This window comes from Chiloscyllium plagiosum, chromosome 28, assembly GCF_004010195.1.
Source record: "Chiloscyllium plagiosum isolate BGI_BamShark_2017 chromosome 28, ASM401019v2, whole genome shotgun sequence".
Classification (NCBI taxonomy): Eukaryota; Metazoa; Chordata; class Chondrichthyes; order Orectolobiformes; family Hemiscylliidae; genus Chiloscyllium; species Chiloscyllium plagiosum.
Window position 1 is genome coordinate 895,574 of NC_057737.1, and position 13,437 is coordinate 909,010.

Consider the following 13,437-nt stretch of genomic DNA (forward strand, 5'->3'; position numbering starts at 1 on the left):
ACGTATATGGAATGAGCTGCCAGAGGATGTGGTGGAGGCTGGTACAATTGCAACATTTAAGAGGCATTTGCTTGGGTATATGAATAGGAAGGGTTTGGAGGGATATGGACTGGGTGCGGGCAGGTGGGACTAGATTGGGTTGGGATATCTGGTCGGCATGGACGGGTTGGACCGAAGGGTCTGTTTCTATGCTGTACATCTCTATGACTCTAAGAGGCACTGAACAAATTGCGGGTAGACAAGTCGCTGGCTCTTGACGGAGAGTCTTATTACAGAAGTCACCAATGAGCCAGCTGATGCCTAGGCTTTAAATCTTCCAAAATTCCTCCGACTCTGGAAAGGTTCTATCAGGCTGGAAAGTAGCAAGCATTACCACTCTGTTCAAGGAGGGCAGGAGACAGAAAACAGAATCATTAGGCCAGTTAGGTTGACCGTTATTGTAGGGTAGGTGTTAAAATCGATCATTAAAAAGATTATAGCTGTGCTTTTAGAAGATCTCAACAAGGCTTTGGCAAAGAGAAATTATATTAACAATTTACTGGGGTTCTCTGAAGGAGGAACATTTGCTGCGGACAAAAGAGAGCATGTCAACATGTTGCACTTGGATTTCCAGAAGGCAATTGATGAGGTGCCACAAACGTTATTGCAGAAAATAATAGCTCTAGAATATCGGGTAACATAATGGTACAGATTGAAAATTCATTGCCTTGTAGAAAATAGAGTATGAGCACTGATGGGCCTTAGTCTGATTAGCACACAATACTCCAGGCAAGTCTGTAAGACTGTAAGAAACAGGAACAGGAGTAGGCCACTTGGCCACTCGAGCCTGCTCAGCTATTCAATAGAAGCATGGCTGAGCAGACGTTCCCAACATCCACTTTCCTGCCCTTTCCCTGTAACCTTTCATTGCCCAAATGATCAAGAATCTATGTATCTCAGCCTTAAATATACACAAGGGTTCAGCTCCCTACAGCTCTGTGCAGCAAGGAGTTCCAAAGGCACACAACCCTCTGAGAGAAGACATTCCTCCCCATCTCAGTCTTAAACTGGCATCCTTTAATCTGAGACAACACCCTCTGATCCTAGACTCTCCCATAAGGAGAGACATACTCTCAGTATTTAGCCTGTCAAGTCCTTTAAGAATTCTAAACATTCCAATGAGATCACCTCATTCTTCTGAACTCTACTACATCGAAATGTAAGAATAAAAAGGCCAGTAACAGACAGGATTTTTAATGATCCAAATATTAACTGAAAATTTGAGTGTACAATGTATGAGGGAGCAAAATTCTTAAATTGCATCCAAGAAACCCTTTTTTAAACCAGCAGATACAAAGTCCACCAAGGGGCTATCATAAGGCCAGAAGTGGAGATGGTTGCTGACGATTGCACAATGCTCAGCAACATTTGTGAGTCCTCAGATATTGAAGCAGTCCATATTCAAATGAACAATATCCAGGCTTGGGCTGACAAGTGACAAGTAACTTTCACGACACACAAATGCCCGATAATTACCATCACCAGTAAGGAATATGCTAATCACTGCCTTTTATTCAAAAGGTGTCACCACTATCAAAATCCTGGGGGTTACCATTGACCAGAAACTGAACTGATCTCACCATATTCATTCAGTGGCTACAAGAACAGGTCAATTAACTGATTTAACTGCCTTAAAAATCTGCAGGCCCAGATAAAATGCATTCAGGCTGTTCAGAGGAGCAAGGGGCAGCTATCAGAGGCCTGACAGCAAATTTCAAATCATCTCTGGTCACAGGTGAGGTGCCATTATTAAAAAAAAGGTAATTATTGGCCAGTGTGCTAAACTTTGAAGGTGCGGAAGTTATTAGAAAGAATCGAAGAACAGAGTGTCATGGATTAATCAAGAATAGTCAGCTGGAAATGTTAAAGGAAGGTCATGTTTGACAAACTTGACCAGTTTTTTTTAAGGTTACCAAGAGTATAAATGAGTGTCAAAATCATTTTGTATGGTCTACATGAACTTTATCAAGGCTCTTAATAAGGTCCCGCATGGCAGACTGATCAAGAAATTAACAGCCCATGGAATCCAAGGCAAAGTAGCATGTTGGATCCAAAACTGGCTGAGAGGCAGGAAGCAGATGTTGATGGTAGGATGTTCTGAAGTCTATACCCAGTTTTGGATGCCATAAGCCATTAGCCTGGCAGTGACTATTTGACTGGCTCCTGGATAGCTTATGAGTGTGTATGACACTGATGAAAGCCTTCAGACTGCTGCAAGGGGCGGATGTTGTAAAATCGTTAAAACTTGAAGGAAGTTACTTTCTTTTCTCCCATCAGCAATGGTTTTTAAGCAGTAACTAAAAGACTTTGAAGCTAGTGTACCAATTGCCTGAGCAATTCTCAATTCATCTGTGAAGAAATGAAAAAAATCCAGAGAAGAGAGTTTGATGAACAGAAAATCCCATCACGCAAAAGAATCATCTAAATGAATTCTATGGACTGGTCCACTGAATTGCTTTGCCATTTTTTTTTAAACATTCTTTCCATAAAGAATCTATCTGTCTTGTAGGAAAAGCATATATGTCAATAGTTCAGTTATTTATGTGGTTTGAATCTGCTTAGTTGTAATAAATTGTTGTTCTTATCAAGGGCAGAAACCTAGTCAGTATATTCTGTTAGCTTGGGTCTGACAGATAAAACAGCGTACTTTGATTAATTGCTTAACCTCTGTGACAACTCCAAGAATAGTGGGGTTTGATTTCGAACACACTACCCAAGTGAGGTGTGACATCAGTATCATTCACCACTCCTCACATACTGAAGTATGTCCATGCCTATATACTGCAAGACCAGATAACACTGTGACCACGAAACATTCAAAGCCACAGTGGGCATCACTATCATGACAGCAGCATTTTCTCCACAGTAAGAATACATTTTGCTGTGTAAAACCTACAAGATACAACACAACAGCTCACCAGCCTCACTCAGTAGCAACTCCCAAACCCATGACCTCTTCTCATGACATATCATGACACCACTATCGCCGTGTTCGCCTCCAAGTGAACCCAGCCAACTTGAAACTATATTGTCTTCACTGTCACTGGCTGCGAGATATTTGTGTTGCTCCAATTTTGTAACACTAAACAGAATATACCATTTAAATGACATTTTCTAATGGTACTGGTGTGAACTGAACCTTTTATATTATTAACTAAAATAGATAATTGAATAACTGAAGGCAAAGTACAACATTCTGTTGATCAGGCTTGAAATCAAAATGTTTCGTATGTTTTTGATTTATTGTGAGAAGCAGGTACGTCAGCCTGAAGTGCAGGAAATAAAATAAAAATTTACATGGACAAAATGTTTCAATATGTAGCAAGCCTACATGCCAGGCATGGACTCTGTTTTTATTAAGATTTGGTTTTAATATTTAGCTTCATTTGAAGTTTGCTGCTCTTTCGTCAGAGCAGTGGGAAAGGTGGAAATTCTTCAGCAGAGGGGAAGCAAACAGTATTGAATGGCTGCTGTTACATGCATGACACAATCAGAACAATTGTTTTTAATCAAGAGTCAATTATGTAGTTTGTACATGGTTACAGCTATAGCTGTTGCACACCTTATCAAGATGGTGGGAAATAACATCAGAAGAACATAAAGTATAGCAGCACAATTAGGTCATTTGGCCAATCAATGATCTGGATCAGATGGGCCAATGAGCCAAAGAGTGGCAGATGGAGTTTAATTTCAATAAATGTGAGGTGCTGCATTTTGGAAAGGCAAATCAGGGCAGGAATTATACACTTAATGGAAAGGTCCTGAGGAGTGTTGCTGAACAAAGAGACCTTGGAGTGCAGGTTCATAGTTCCTTGAAAGTGGAGTCGCAGAAAGATAAGATAGGGAAGGTGGCATTCAGTGTGCTTGCCTTTATTGGTCAGAGTATTGAGTACAGGAGTTGGGAGGTCATGTTGTGGCTGTACAGGACATTGGTTAGGCCACTGTTGGAATATTGCATGGAATTCTGGTCTGCTTCCTATCGAAAGGACGTTGTGAAATTTGAAAGAAAAGATTTACAAGGATTTTGCCAGGGTTGGAGGGTTTGAGCTATCGGGAGAGGCTGAATAGGCTAAGGCTGTTTTCCCTGGAGATCGGAGGCTGAGGGTTAACCTTATAGAGGTTTACAAAATCCTAAGGGGCATGGATTGGGTAAATATACCAGGTCTTTTCCCTGGGTTGCAGGATTCCAGATCTAGAGGGCATAGGTTGAGAGTGAGAGGGGAATGATTTAAAAGGAATCTAAGGGGCAACAGTTTTACGCTTCCTGAGCAAGTTGTGAAGGCTGATACAATTACAACAGTTAAAAAGCATCTGGATGGGCATATGAATAGGAAAGGTTTAGAGGGTTATGTGGCAAGTGCTGGCAAATGGGACTAGTTTAATTTAGGATATCTGGTCGGCATGGACGAGTTGGAGCATAAAGTCTGTTTCCGTGCCATATGTCACTATGGCTCGAGAAGTCCGCTCCACCATTCAATCCTGGTTGATTGAGTTGTCACAACCCCATTGTCCTGCCTTCTCCCCTTGATTCCCTTACTAAAAAAACCTGTCTTAAAAAGACTTTGCCTCCACAGCCCTCTGCAGCAATGAGTCCCACTGATTCGCCACCCTCAGAGAAGAAGAAATTCCTCCTCATCTCCGTTCTAAAGGGTCCTTCACTCTGAGGCTGTGCCCTTGGGCCCTAGACTCCTAAAAGGAAGATTTACTGTGTACTGATTTCTAGAAAGAAATAAATAGATTGGGCTTTTACTCTCTTACTTTTAGAAGAATGAGAAGTCATCTCATTAAAACATCCAAGCCTGTGAAGGGGATAGACAGGATAGATACAGAGAGGTTGCCTCCCATGTCTGGGGAATCTACACAAAGGGCATAATAAGAGGGTGATCGTTTAAGTCAGATGTGAGGAGGAATTTCTTAAATCAAAGCATTTCAAATCTTTGGGAATGCTCTGCCCCAGAGAAAGATGCCTCTCTACACCATCCTTCAGCAAATAATCTAACCAGCTCAGCCTTAAATACATTCATTTCAAAAGCTGCAAGGTTTCCCTCTGCTCATGTTTCTTATGATATTTGCTACACAGGCCAGTCAGAAGAAGTAATGGAGCACTTTGACCTCAAAAGATCCTGTTATAGCTAGGGAGGTAAAATTGGGAAGTAAAGTAAATCCAAAAAAGAATGGGCTCAAGATCCTCTCTGACAGTGGAGCATATAGTGAGAGACCCAAAGTACACTCAACATGGAATCCAAAGGACAAATAACAATCTCAGTCTAAATTATAATTATGAAATGGTATCTTATCCAAATCCATTTAGTTCCCTGAGCTACCACACTCTTTGGTTTGGTAGTCACTGGTTAGTTTCTAGTTAAGTACATAACGATATCCATTGCTCAGTGGTGACCACATCAATGTACTTACATCACTGGGAGAGAGATTTCCAAGATCCTCATCCTGCTCTGATGTTCCATCCTCTCTGCCCGATTCAGTTCCCAGAGAGGAGTGAGGGTGAGTGGCATGGATCCAAACCTCCACCCGGCTGGTGTCTTCTCCAACCTGCCGGAATGTCTGTTTCCTGCCTTTGCCTCGGAGGCCTGGGCTGAGTTCAGATTCTTGCTGTCTCTTTAACTCAGCCTGTTCAGCCTGGAATAGAAAAACAAATACCTCCTAAAGCTCCATGCGTACTCAATAGGATGACACACATTGGTGAAATCATGAAAAATATGTAGTTTTAGAGCAACTTTCACAAGTTCTGGCCACCCCAAAGTAATTCACAGACAATGAAGTTCAGTTGAAGCACGGTTGGTGAGTTATACATAAAGAGCAACAAAAGATACAGGCATTGTAAAGGGCAGTAACATACAAGTGTTCTAGATTGTGCTCAGGAGAATTTCCTTCAACACTCTGTCCAGTTGAATAAGAGGGCAGGCATACCTAGAGCTAGTTGTTGGGAGGGATATGGGCCACGTAAATCAACTGACAGTCGGGAAACATTTAGGGAACAGTAATCATTGTAACATAAGGTTTAGAATGACAGTGGCAAATTACATCAGTCAATCCAGACTAAGAACAAAATGAACTGGCAGAGAATAGACCTCAATGGGATAATAACAGAGCTGGGTTCAATAAACTGGAACCAAAGGCTGGTGGGAAAAACAGTAGTTTAACAATGGGCTACTTGCAAAGAGATGATTTCAGCATAGAGAAAGAATATTCCTTCAAAAGAGAAAGGCAGGCCTGTTCCTGTGCTGTACTGTTCTTTGTTCAAACAAATTCAGAGCTTCCTGAATGACTAAGGAGATAGAAACTAAATTAAAGAAAAGGTGTGCTTATGACAGATGCGGGATAATAAATGTAATTGAGAACCAAGCTGAATATAGAAAGTTCAGAAAGGAGGTGAAAAAGCACGAACAAGAAACAAAGAGAGACTATGAAAAGAGACTGGCAACTACTATAAAAGGAAATCCTAAAGTCTTCTGCAGCAAAACATCTGCAAAACAGTGGTAAGAGGAGGAATACGATCAATTAGGAACCAAAAAGGAGATTGACATTTAGAGGCAAGAGGCATGACCAATCAGTTACATGAACATTTTGCATCTGTCTTTACCTATTCAGCAGATATTGTTCGGGCTTTGGTGACGGGAGGAAAATTATTTAAAATTGATGAGGTGGTTGTAGTGCATAGGTTGCTGATTCTTAAAATTATTAAAGCTCCAAGTTCAAGGATACTGCAGGTTGAGAGCGTGAAAACCACAGAATCACTGTCAGTTATCTTTCGGTCTTCCTTGGATTCACCAGTAGTTTTGGAGGATTGCAAAATTACAAACATTACAACCCAATTTTCAACAAAGGCATTAAAATCCACCAAGCAATTACAGACCAACAAGTTTAACTTGGGGAAACTTTTTGCAACAATCATTCCGAATAGAACAAGTTGGATTGATTCTGAAGAGTCAGCATGGATTTACCTGGGGAAAATCATGACTGATTTTTTGGAGCATGTTCAAAGTTGTAAAATAGAGGAATGATGAGGAGAAGGCTGCTTCCATGGAGTATACGGCTTACCAAAAAGTGCACAACAAGACTTAGGAGGAAAGTTACAGGTCAATGAAACGGACAATAACAAAGTCAATACAAAAATTGGCTGCATGATAGGAAACCCAGAGTAATGATCAATTAATTTTTTTCAGGTTGGAAGAAGATTGCTTGTTGCGTTTAACAGGAGTCAGTGATTTCACTTTTCCTGATATACATAAATGATCCAGATCTTGGTGCAGAGGACAATTTCAAAATTTGCAGATGACAGATCTTGGGAGAATTGTAAATTGTGAGAAGACTGCACAACTTCAAAAGGACATGAGCAAGTTGTTAGAATGGGCAGATACACAGCAAATGAAGTCCATTGCTAAGACATAGGAGGTACAAAGAACATGGAGATACAGTATAAAAGATATTCTTCCAAAGTGTATACAAGTGAAGGTAGGCCAATGTGCATACATCATTAAAAGTGGCGGGAGAGATAGAGAAAACTATTAATTAAGCATACAATAATTTACGCTTCATAAATAGGGGAGCAGAGTGCAAGAGTACAGAGATTAAGATAAGTTTATGCAGGCTGAAGCTTAGCTGGGGTGTTGTGTGCAGTTCCGGGTGCCACATTGTAAGAAGAAAGTGCAGAAGAGGTTTATGAGAATGGTTCCAGGAATGAGACACTTCAAGTACGAGCAGAGAATTGGAGAAGTTGAGATTTTCTTCCCTTGGATATAAGGCTGAGAGGAAACTGGATAGAAGTTTTCAAAATCATGTGGGATCTGGATAGTGTACAGAGGGAAAAACTGTTCCCATTCAGAAAACAATCAGGAACGAGTGTTTTACAACAAGCAAATGTGAATTCAGAAAGAGAGCTTTTTCATACAATGAATGAATAGTCTGGATCTGGCATGCACTGCCTACTGGGATGTTCAATTGAGACATTTAAGAGGGCATTGGTTGATTACTTAAACAGCTACGATGTGCAAGGGGAAAAGTAAGGATACTGACATGAAATTAAATAGTCAAGTGGCAGACATGATGGACAGAATGGTCTCCCTCTGCACTGTTACAATTCTAAAGGGAAGTAATTTCAATTACAAAACTAGGCTCGTCCTCCCTATTTTGAAGAATTGAAGAGATGGTTTGACCCATTTATTATCCTTAACAGGGAGTGAGGTGGATGCCCTTGAAAATGACATTATATAGACAAGCAACATCATAATCAACAAAATGGGATATTCCCTGTAAACAGTGAGTGTTGCTTTATCCCACAGATGTTTTGAATTCAGAATTAGGGATGGCTTGCTGCAGTTGTACACAGCCTTGGTGAGACTACACGTGGAGTTGTGCACGCAGCTTTGGTCTCTACGTAAAAGGGGATATACGCCCCCTACAGAGGGTGCAGCAAAGGTTCTATAGGCTGATACTGGGGTGGCAGGACTGGCCAATGAGGAGAGATTGGTTTGACTGGGCCTGTATTCACTAGAGTTTAGAAGGATGATAGAGGATCCGATTGCAATATTACATTTTTAACAGGGCTGGACAGCCCTGTCCTCTATCCAGATCCCACTGCTTTTTGAGAAAGAGAGAATTCTGAATGCAGGGACAATGTTTTCCCCAAACCGTGGAGTCCAGAAGCAGGGGCCACTGACTTAGGATACAGGTTAGGCCCTGTTGGACTAAAAGGAGGAAGAAGATTTCTTCACTCAAAAGGTAGTGAACTTATGGAATTCACTACCACAGAATGATGTGGAGGCCAAGTCATTGTGTATATTCAAGAAAGAGATAGCTAATTTTAGATTTTAAAGGAATCAAAGGGTATGGGAAGAAAGTAGGCATATGGCATTGAGAAAGTGGATTATTACTGAATAGTGGAGCAGGTTTGAAGGGCCGAATGGCCTACCCTTGTTCATGTGTGAGATGGCAGGAAGATATATCCAGAATTCAACCAGATTTCTCTATGTGCGAAGGGGTGCATTTCTGTAATGTCTAAGTGAAAGTACAGGTAGTTCCCCAAAATGCCATAGTTGCGTTCAGCAAAACCTCACTTACTAGAAATAATGAGGCCTATGAGAAAAGTGGGGTTGGGGCAGACCACGAAAGGCCTAACACAAAGTATAGCACAGCCTGAATGAAGATTCAAATCATATTTATTAACAGATTTAACTCAGTACATTCAAAAAAATGTAAGGAAGCTGCTCTCTGTACAGTACCTCTCACAGAAGCTGCTCTGTTCAGCAGCCGACACTGGCATATGCACAGCTCGGCACTGACATCAGCAGAGAGCAGCACGAAGACTGCAACTGATATTGTGCATACACGGAATGGTGCGGACACCAGCACATGTGCAGAACGAAGCGCACAAAGCGATCCCTGCTGGAATCGCGCTATTGCAAACGGAGGTCAGCACTCTCCAAAATACAATTCCCTAATTCTTTAGCGGCGTTATAGCCAAGTCACACTGCCAAAACGTGCATTATCCCAGAGCCACCTGTAGTGAGTGTTACTATTGCATTGTCAATCATCAGCCATCCAGCCAACTGAGCTAACAGACCCCTACTCATTGACATTATGGTGTCTTTTGAAGCTGTGATTCCTTAAAGCTCACAGTTTGTGTCAGTGTTCTGGATGCCAGCTTAGTAGCCTTCTCAACAGAAAACTTTAAATTAATTCAGAATGAAAACGCCAACCTCTCTGCTATGAAATATCATAGAAACATAAAACTAACAGCACACTCCCCCACAGTTTCTCAATTGCCATGGGGATGAAAAATTATCTAATTCTGTCTTAAAAATACTTAAACATTCTGTGTCACTGCTTTTTGAGGAAGAGAATCCCAAAGACTACCAACCCTCAGAATTCTTTTTCCCTCAGCTGTCTCTTAAATTTTTTAATTATCACCCCGCCCCCTCTACCACAGTCATATAATGGGTATAGTCCATTAGTCAGTGATAATGCTCCCTATCCATCAACCATGAAGCAGTCTAGTGGAAGTATGTTGAAGATACTACCTGAGAAACCTTGGTCAAACAGCAAGAACCTACTCTTTGAATCTGGAAGTGTACAGCTAACAGGAGCATAGTGTGCTCCACCTACTTAAACACAATGTACAGTACCAAGATAACATACTCTAACCATAAAGACAAAGCCCATGATCAATGGGTAAACACAGCAGACATGCGGATTGAGGGACAGCAGCTAAGAAGATGACAGGACAAAGAGAAACTTCTCATTAGCAGCTGAAATAGCTAATCCTGTTTCTACACCAAAGAGACTGTACCACCTTGGAAACTGATGAGACAGGAAATTAATCAGGAAGTGGAATTCACTGAATCTTTTAACATATCTGTAGCAATGAAGTTTGATAAATGATGAATAAAATAAATTTTAGATTTTAGCTATGATGGTAACGAGGAGAATATGTTCTCAGCATGTGATCCCAGACATGTTCTGGAGTAAGGGAGAGGGACTAGACAGACAAGATGGCTAACTACAATGTTGGCTCTGGATTCTGTTTGTCTAAGGTAAAGAAAAATATCCTGGACCAAAAGCAATAATTTTGTTCCCAGCCACACTGCCAGTAGTGCTCAGAACAGAAGAATAGATCATTAACATAGAGTGAGACACAACAGCTCCCTCAGAGGGAATCTCTCAGACATTTGGACTGTGCTGGGAGAAAAGGAAAGACAGGAGTGCCAGTAAGAAGCAAGAGCTCGATCTCACAGTGAGTCACACATCACCATTTAGTTTGGGATGGAGGGGGAAAGCAGATTAAAGACATCCAACACAGATCCTACTGAGCTCAATTAACTCCTTCTGACGACTAAACAAGTGCAAACTTCAAAAACAAATAGAATCAACTTCCATTAAATGAGAAGCAAAGGCTGCTGTATAAGAACATGTCCACAAAAAGACTGCTATATCAAGTTAAACTGGTGGTTAGATTGCTATTTTCTGCAGTGAGCATTTATACACACACACAAACGAGTGTTTATGGCACTCCGATGCACCAAGGAAATCTTCAAAAGGATAAAGTCAATCTCAAGAAGTGGATGTCAGACGGCCCTGGGCCTTTTGGAATTAACTGCAGATTTTTTTTTGCTGAAGTGGCTATTTGAAGATCTTTAGTGCATACTGCACTATAAAACACTAACACGTTGCATGTCAAAGAACAGTTATCAGTGAATTTAGGTGGTCAGTGAGCCAAACTCTGGTTCCTGACTGTTCTGTGGTTAAGGCCCAAAGTGGGAGACAATCTTCTTCAATAAACATAATGCAGCTTCACACATTTTCAAAATCAGTCCGCTTGAAAACCTCAAATTTTCCGAATACCATATTCTCATACCCTCAGTCAGACATTCTTAATAAAGAGAAAGCAGAGGAAGTTACTGGGTGACAGACACTTAGAACTGTACTTAGCTAAACGTTTCCATGATCTAGAGGCTGTGTGTAAAACTAGAATTATGATCAAATAACCATACAGTCAGAGATAAAGTAACAGTGTTGATATTAATGTTTTAATTGCCAGGAAGAAAGGACACAAATCCGATCTGTGAAGTCACAATGGCAGAAGACAGATTTCCCAACTTCACTCACGGAAAAAAAATGGTAAAGGGCGATTCCAACACCAAATTAGAGAAACATTTCTTGCAGACCAGCAAGGACAACAAGTTATTCAGACCTTACATCAAATCAGACTGTAGCTGACCCATTTTCATCAATCCACCTGCATTCTCTCCTTTATCACCTTGCCTAGAAGAAGTCTGTCAATCTTCATTTCAAATTCTAAAGTAGGCCAACATCCACATCTTTGGCTGGGAGATAGATCCCCATTTGGACCACCCTCTAAATGTAGAGAGTTTTCTAACTTTTTTTCTTGGACAACCTGGCAAAATTTAAACTTCTCCCCCCCCCTTTTCACAGACTCCACTACAAGCTGAGGTTTCTCTCTATCCTATCAGTGACTTTCGAAAGCCTTAAAACATGAAGCAAATCACTCTTTATCCTTCTCCATCCCAGAAAATACAAGCTTAGATTTATGCAATGTCTCTTCTTAATGTAACATCTGGAATCTAGTAACATTATGATAGATTCAGTACTGTGAAGGTTTAACATAGAATTTTCACAACTGGAAGTGGGCTTAAATTGATAGGATAAAGCTACAGTCTGAAAACTCTATGAATCTCAAGGCAATCTCCGTTCAGTTAAAAAAACTCTCATGACTGATTGGCAAAAAAAAAAATGCTGTTTTAACTCCGACAGACACATTGATTCTCTTGCATCTAATCTGTGCTCTGTGTCCCCTGAAAGTATTTGATTGGGAAGGTGTGGAGGACACTTTAATCTGTATCTAACCTGTACGTGTCCCAGGAGTGTCTGATGGGACAGTGCAAAGGGAGCTTCACCCTATATCTATCTCTTTATATATATGCATTTATGCTATCTACAGCATCTAGCTGCCTTCTTGATCCACTGCAGTCCTCAGGATGTCTTGCAGAGAGGCTGCTCCAGGACTTTGGACCAGCAACAATGAAGAAAGTATTATATATCCAACTCAGGATGGTGAGTGGCTTTGTGATCTTTCTATGTATCTGCTATCCTTGCCCTTCTAGGTGGTAGAGACTGTGGATTTGGAAGGTGCTGTCAAAGGTGCCTTGGTGAGTTATTGTAATGTGGTCTGTAGATGGTACACTCCACTACCATTATGCATCAGTGGTGAATAGAGTTATGGTTAAGATAGTGAATGGTTGCTAAAGTACATTTGTTCTGGATGTTGTCGGACATGCATTCACCCAGGAATGTGTGGAGAATTCCAGCACATTCCTGACTTGTGTCTTGTAGATGCTAGACAGGCTTTGAGGTGTAAGGTGGCGAGTTATTCATTTCAGGATTCCCAGCCTCTGATCTGTTCTTGTAGCCATAGTATTTGGAGTGATGGGTGGATATTTTGTTGTTGAAGATTGTCATTGCCTGGCATTTGTGAAATGTGAATGTTACTTTCCTCTCATCGGCTCAAACCTGGAGACTGTCTGGTCTTGCTGTGTTTGAACATGGATTGCTTCAATATCTGAAGAATCGTGAATGGTGCTGAAAACATTGCATGATCAGCAGGAAATATTCCCAAATCTGACCTCATGGAGGAAGGAAACTCATTGATGAATCAACTGAAGATGATGGGCCTAGGACACCACCTTGAGGAACTGCTGTAGAGATGCCCTGGAGTTGAAATGATTTACCTCTTACGAACACAACCACCTTTGTGCCAGATATGTCTCCAACCCAGCAATGTTTTCCTGATTCACAATGACTCCAGTTCTGCTATTACCCATTGATGCCACACTCTATTAAATGGAGCCTTGGGGAGTCACTTTC

General features: G+C 41.0%; 1 protein-coding gene across 1 annotated transcript in view; it reads right to left on the reverse strand.

Moving 5' to 3' along the window:
* The window catches only part of smg6 (SMG6 nonsense mediated mRNA decay factor), a 409,499-nt gene that overhangs the window by 371,136 nt on the left and 24,926 nt on the right, over positions 1–13,437 (reverse strand). Inside the window, exon 7 of the mRNA XM_043718890.1 lies at positions 5,455–5,676. Within this exon, the coding sequence (XP_043574825.1) occupies positions 5,455–5,676 (222 nt within the window). The remainder of the gene's footprint in view (positions 1–5,454; positions 5,677–13,437) is intronic.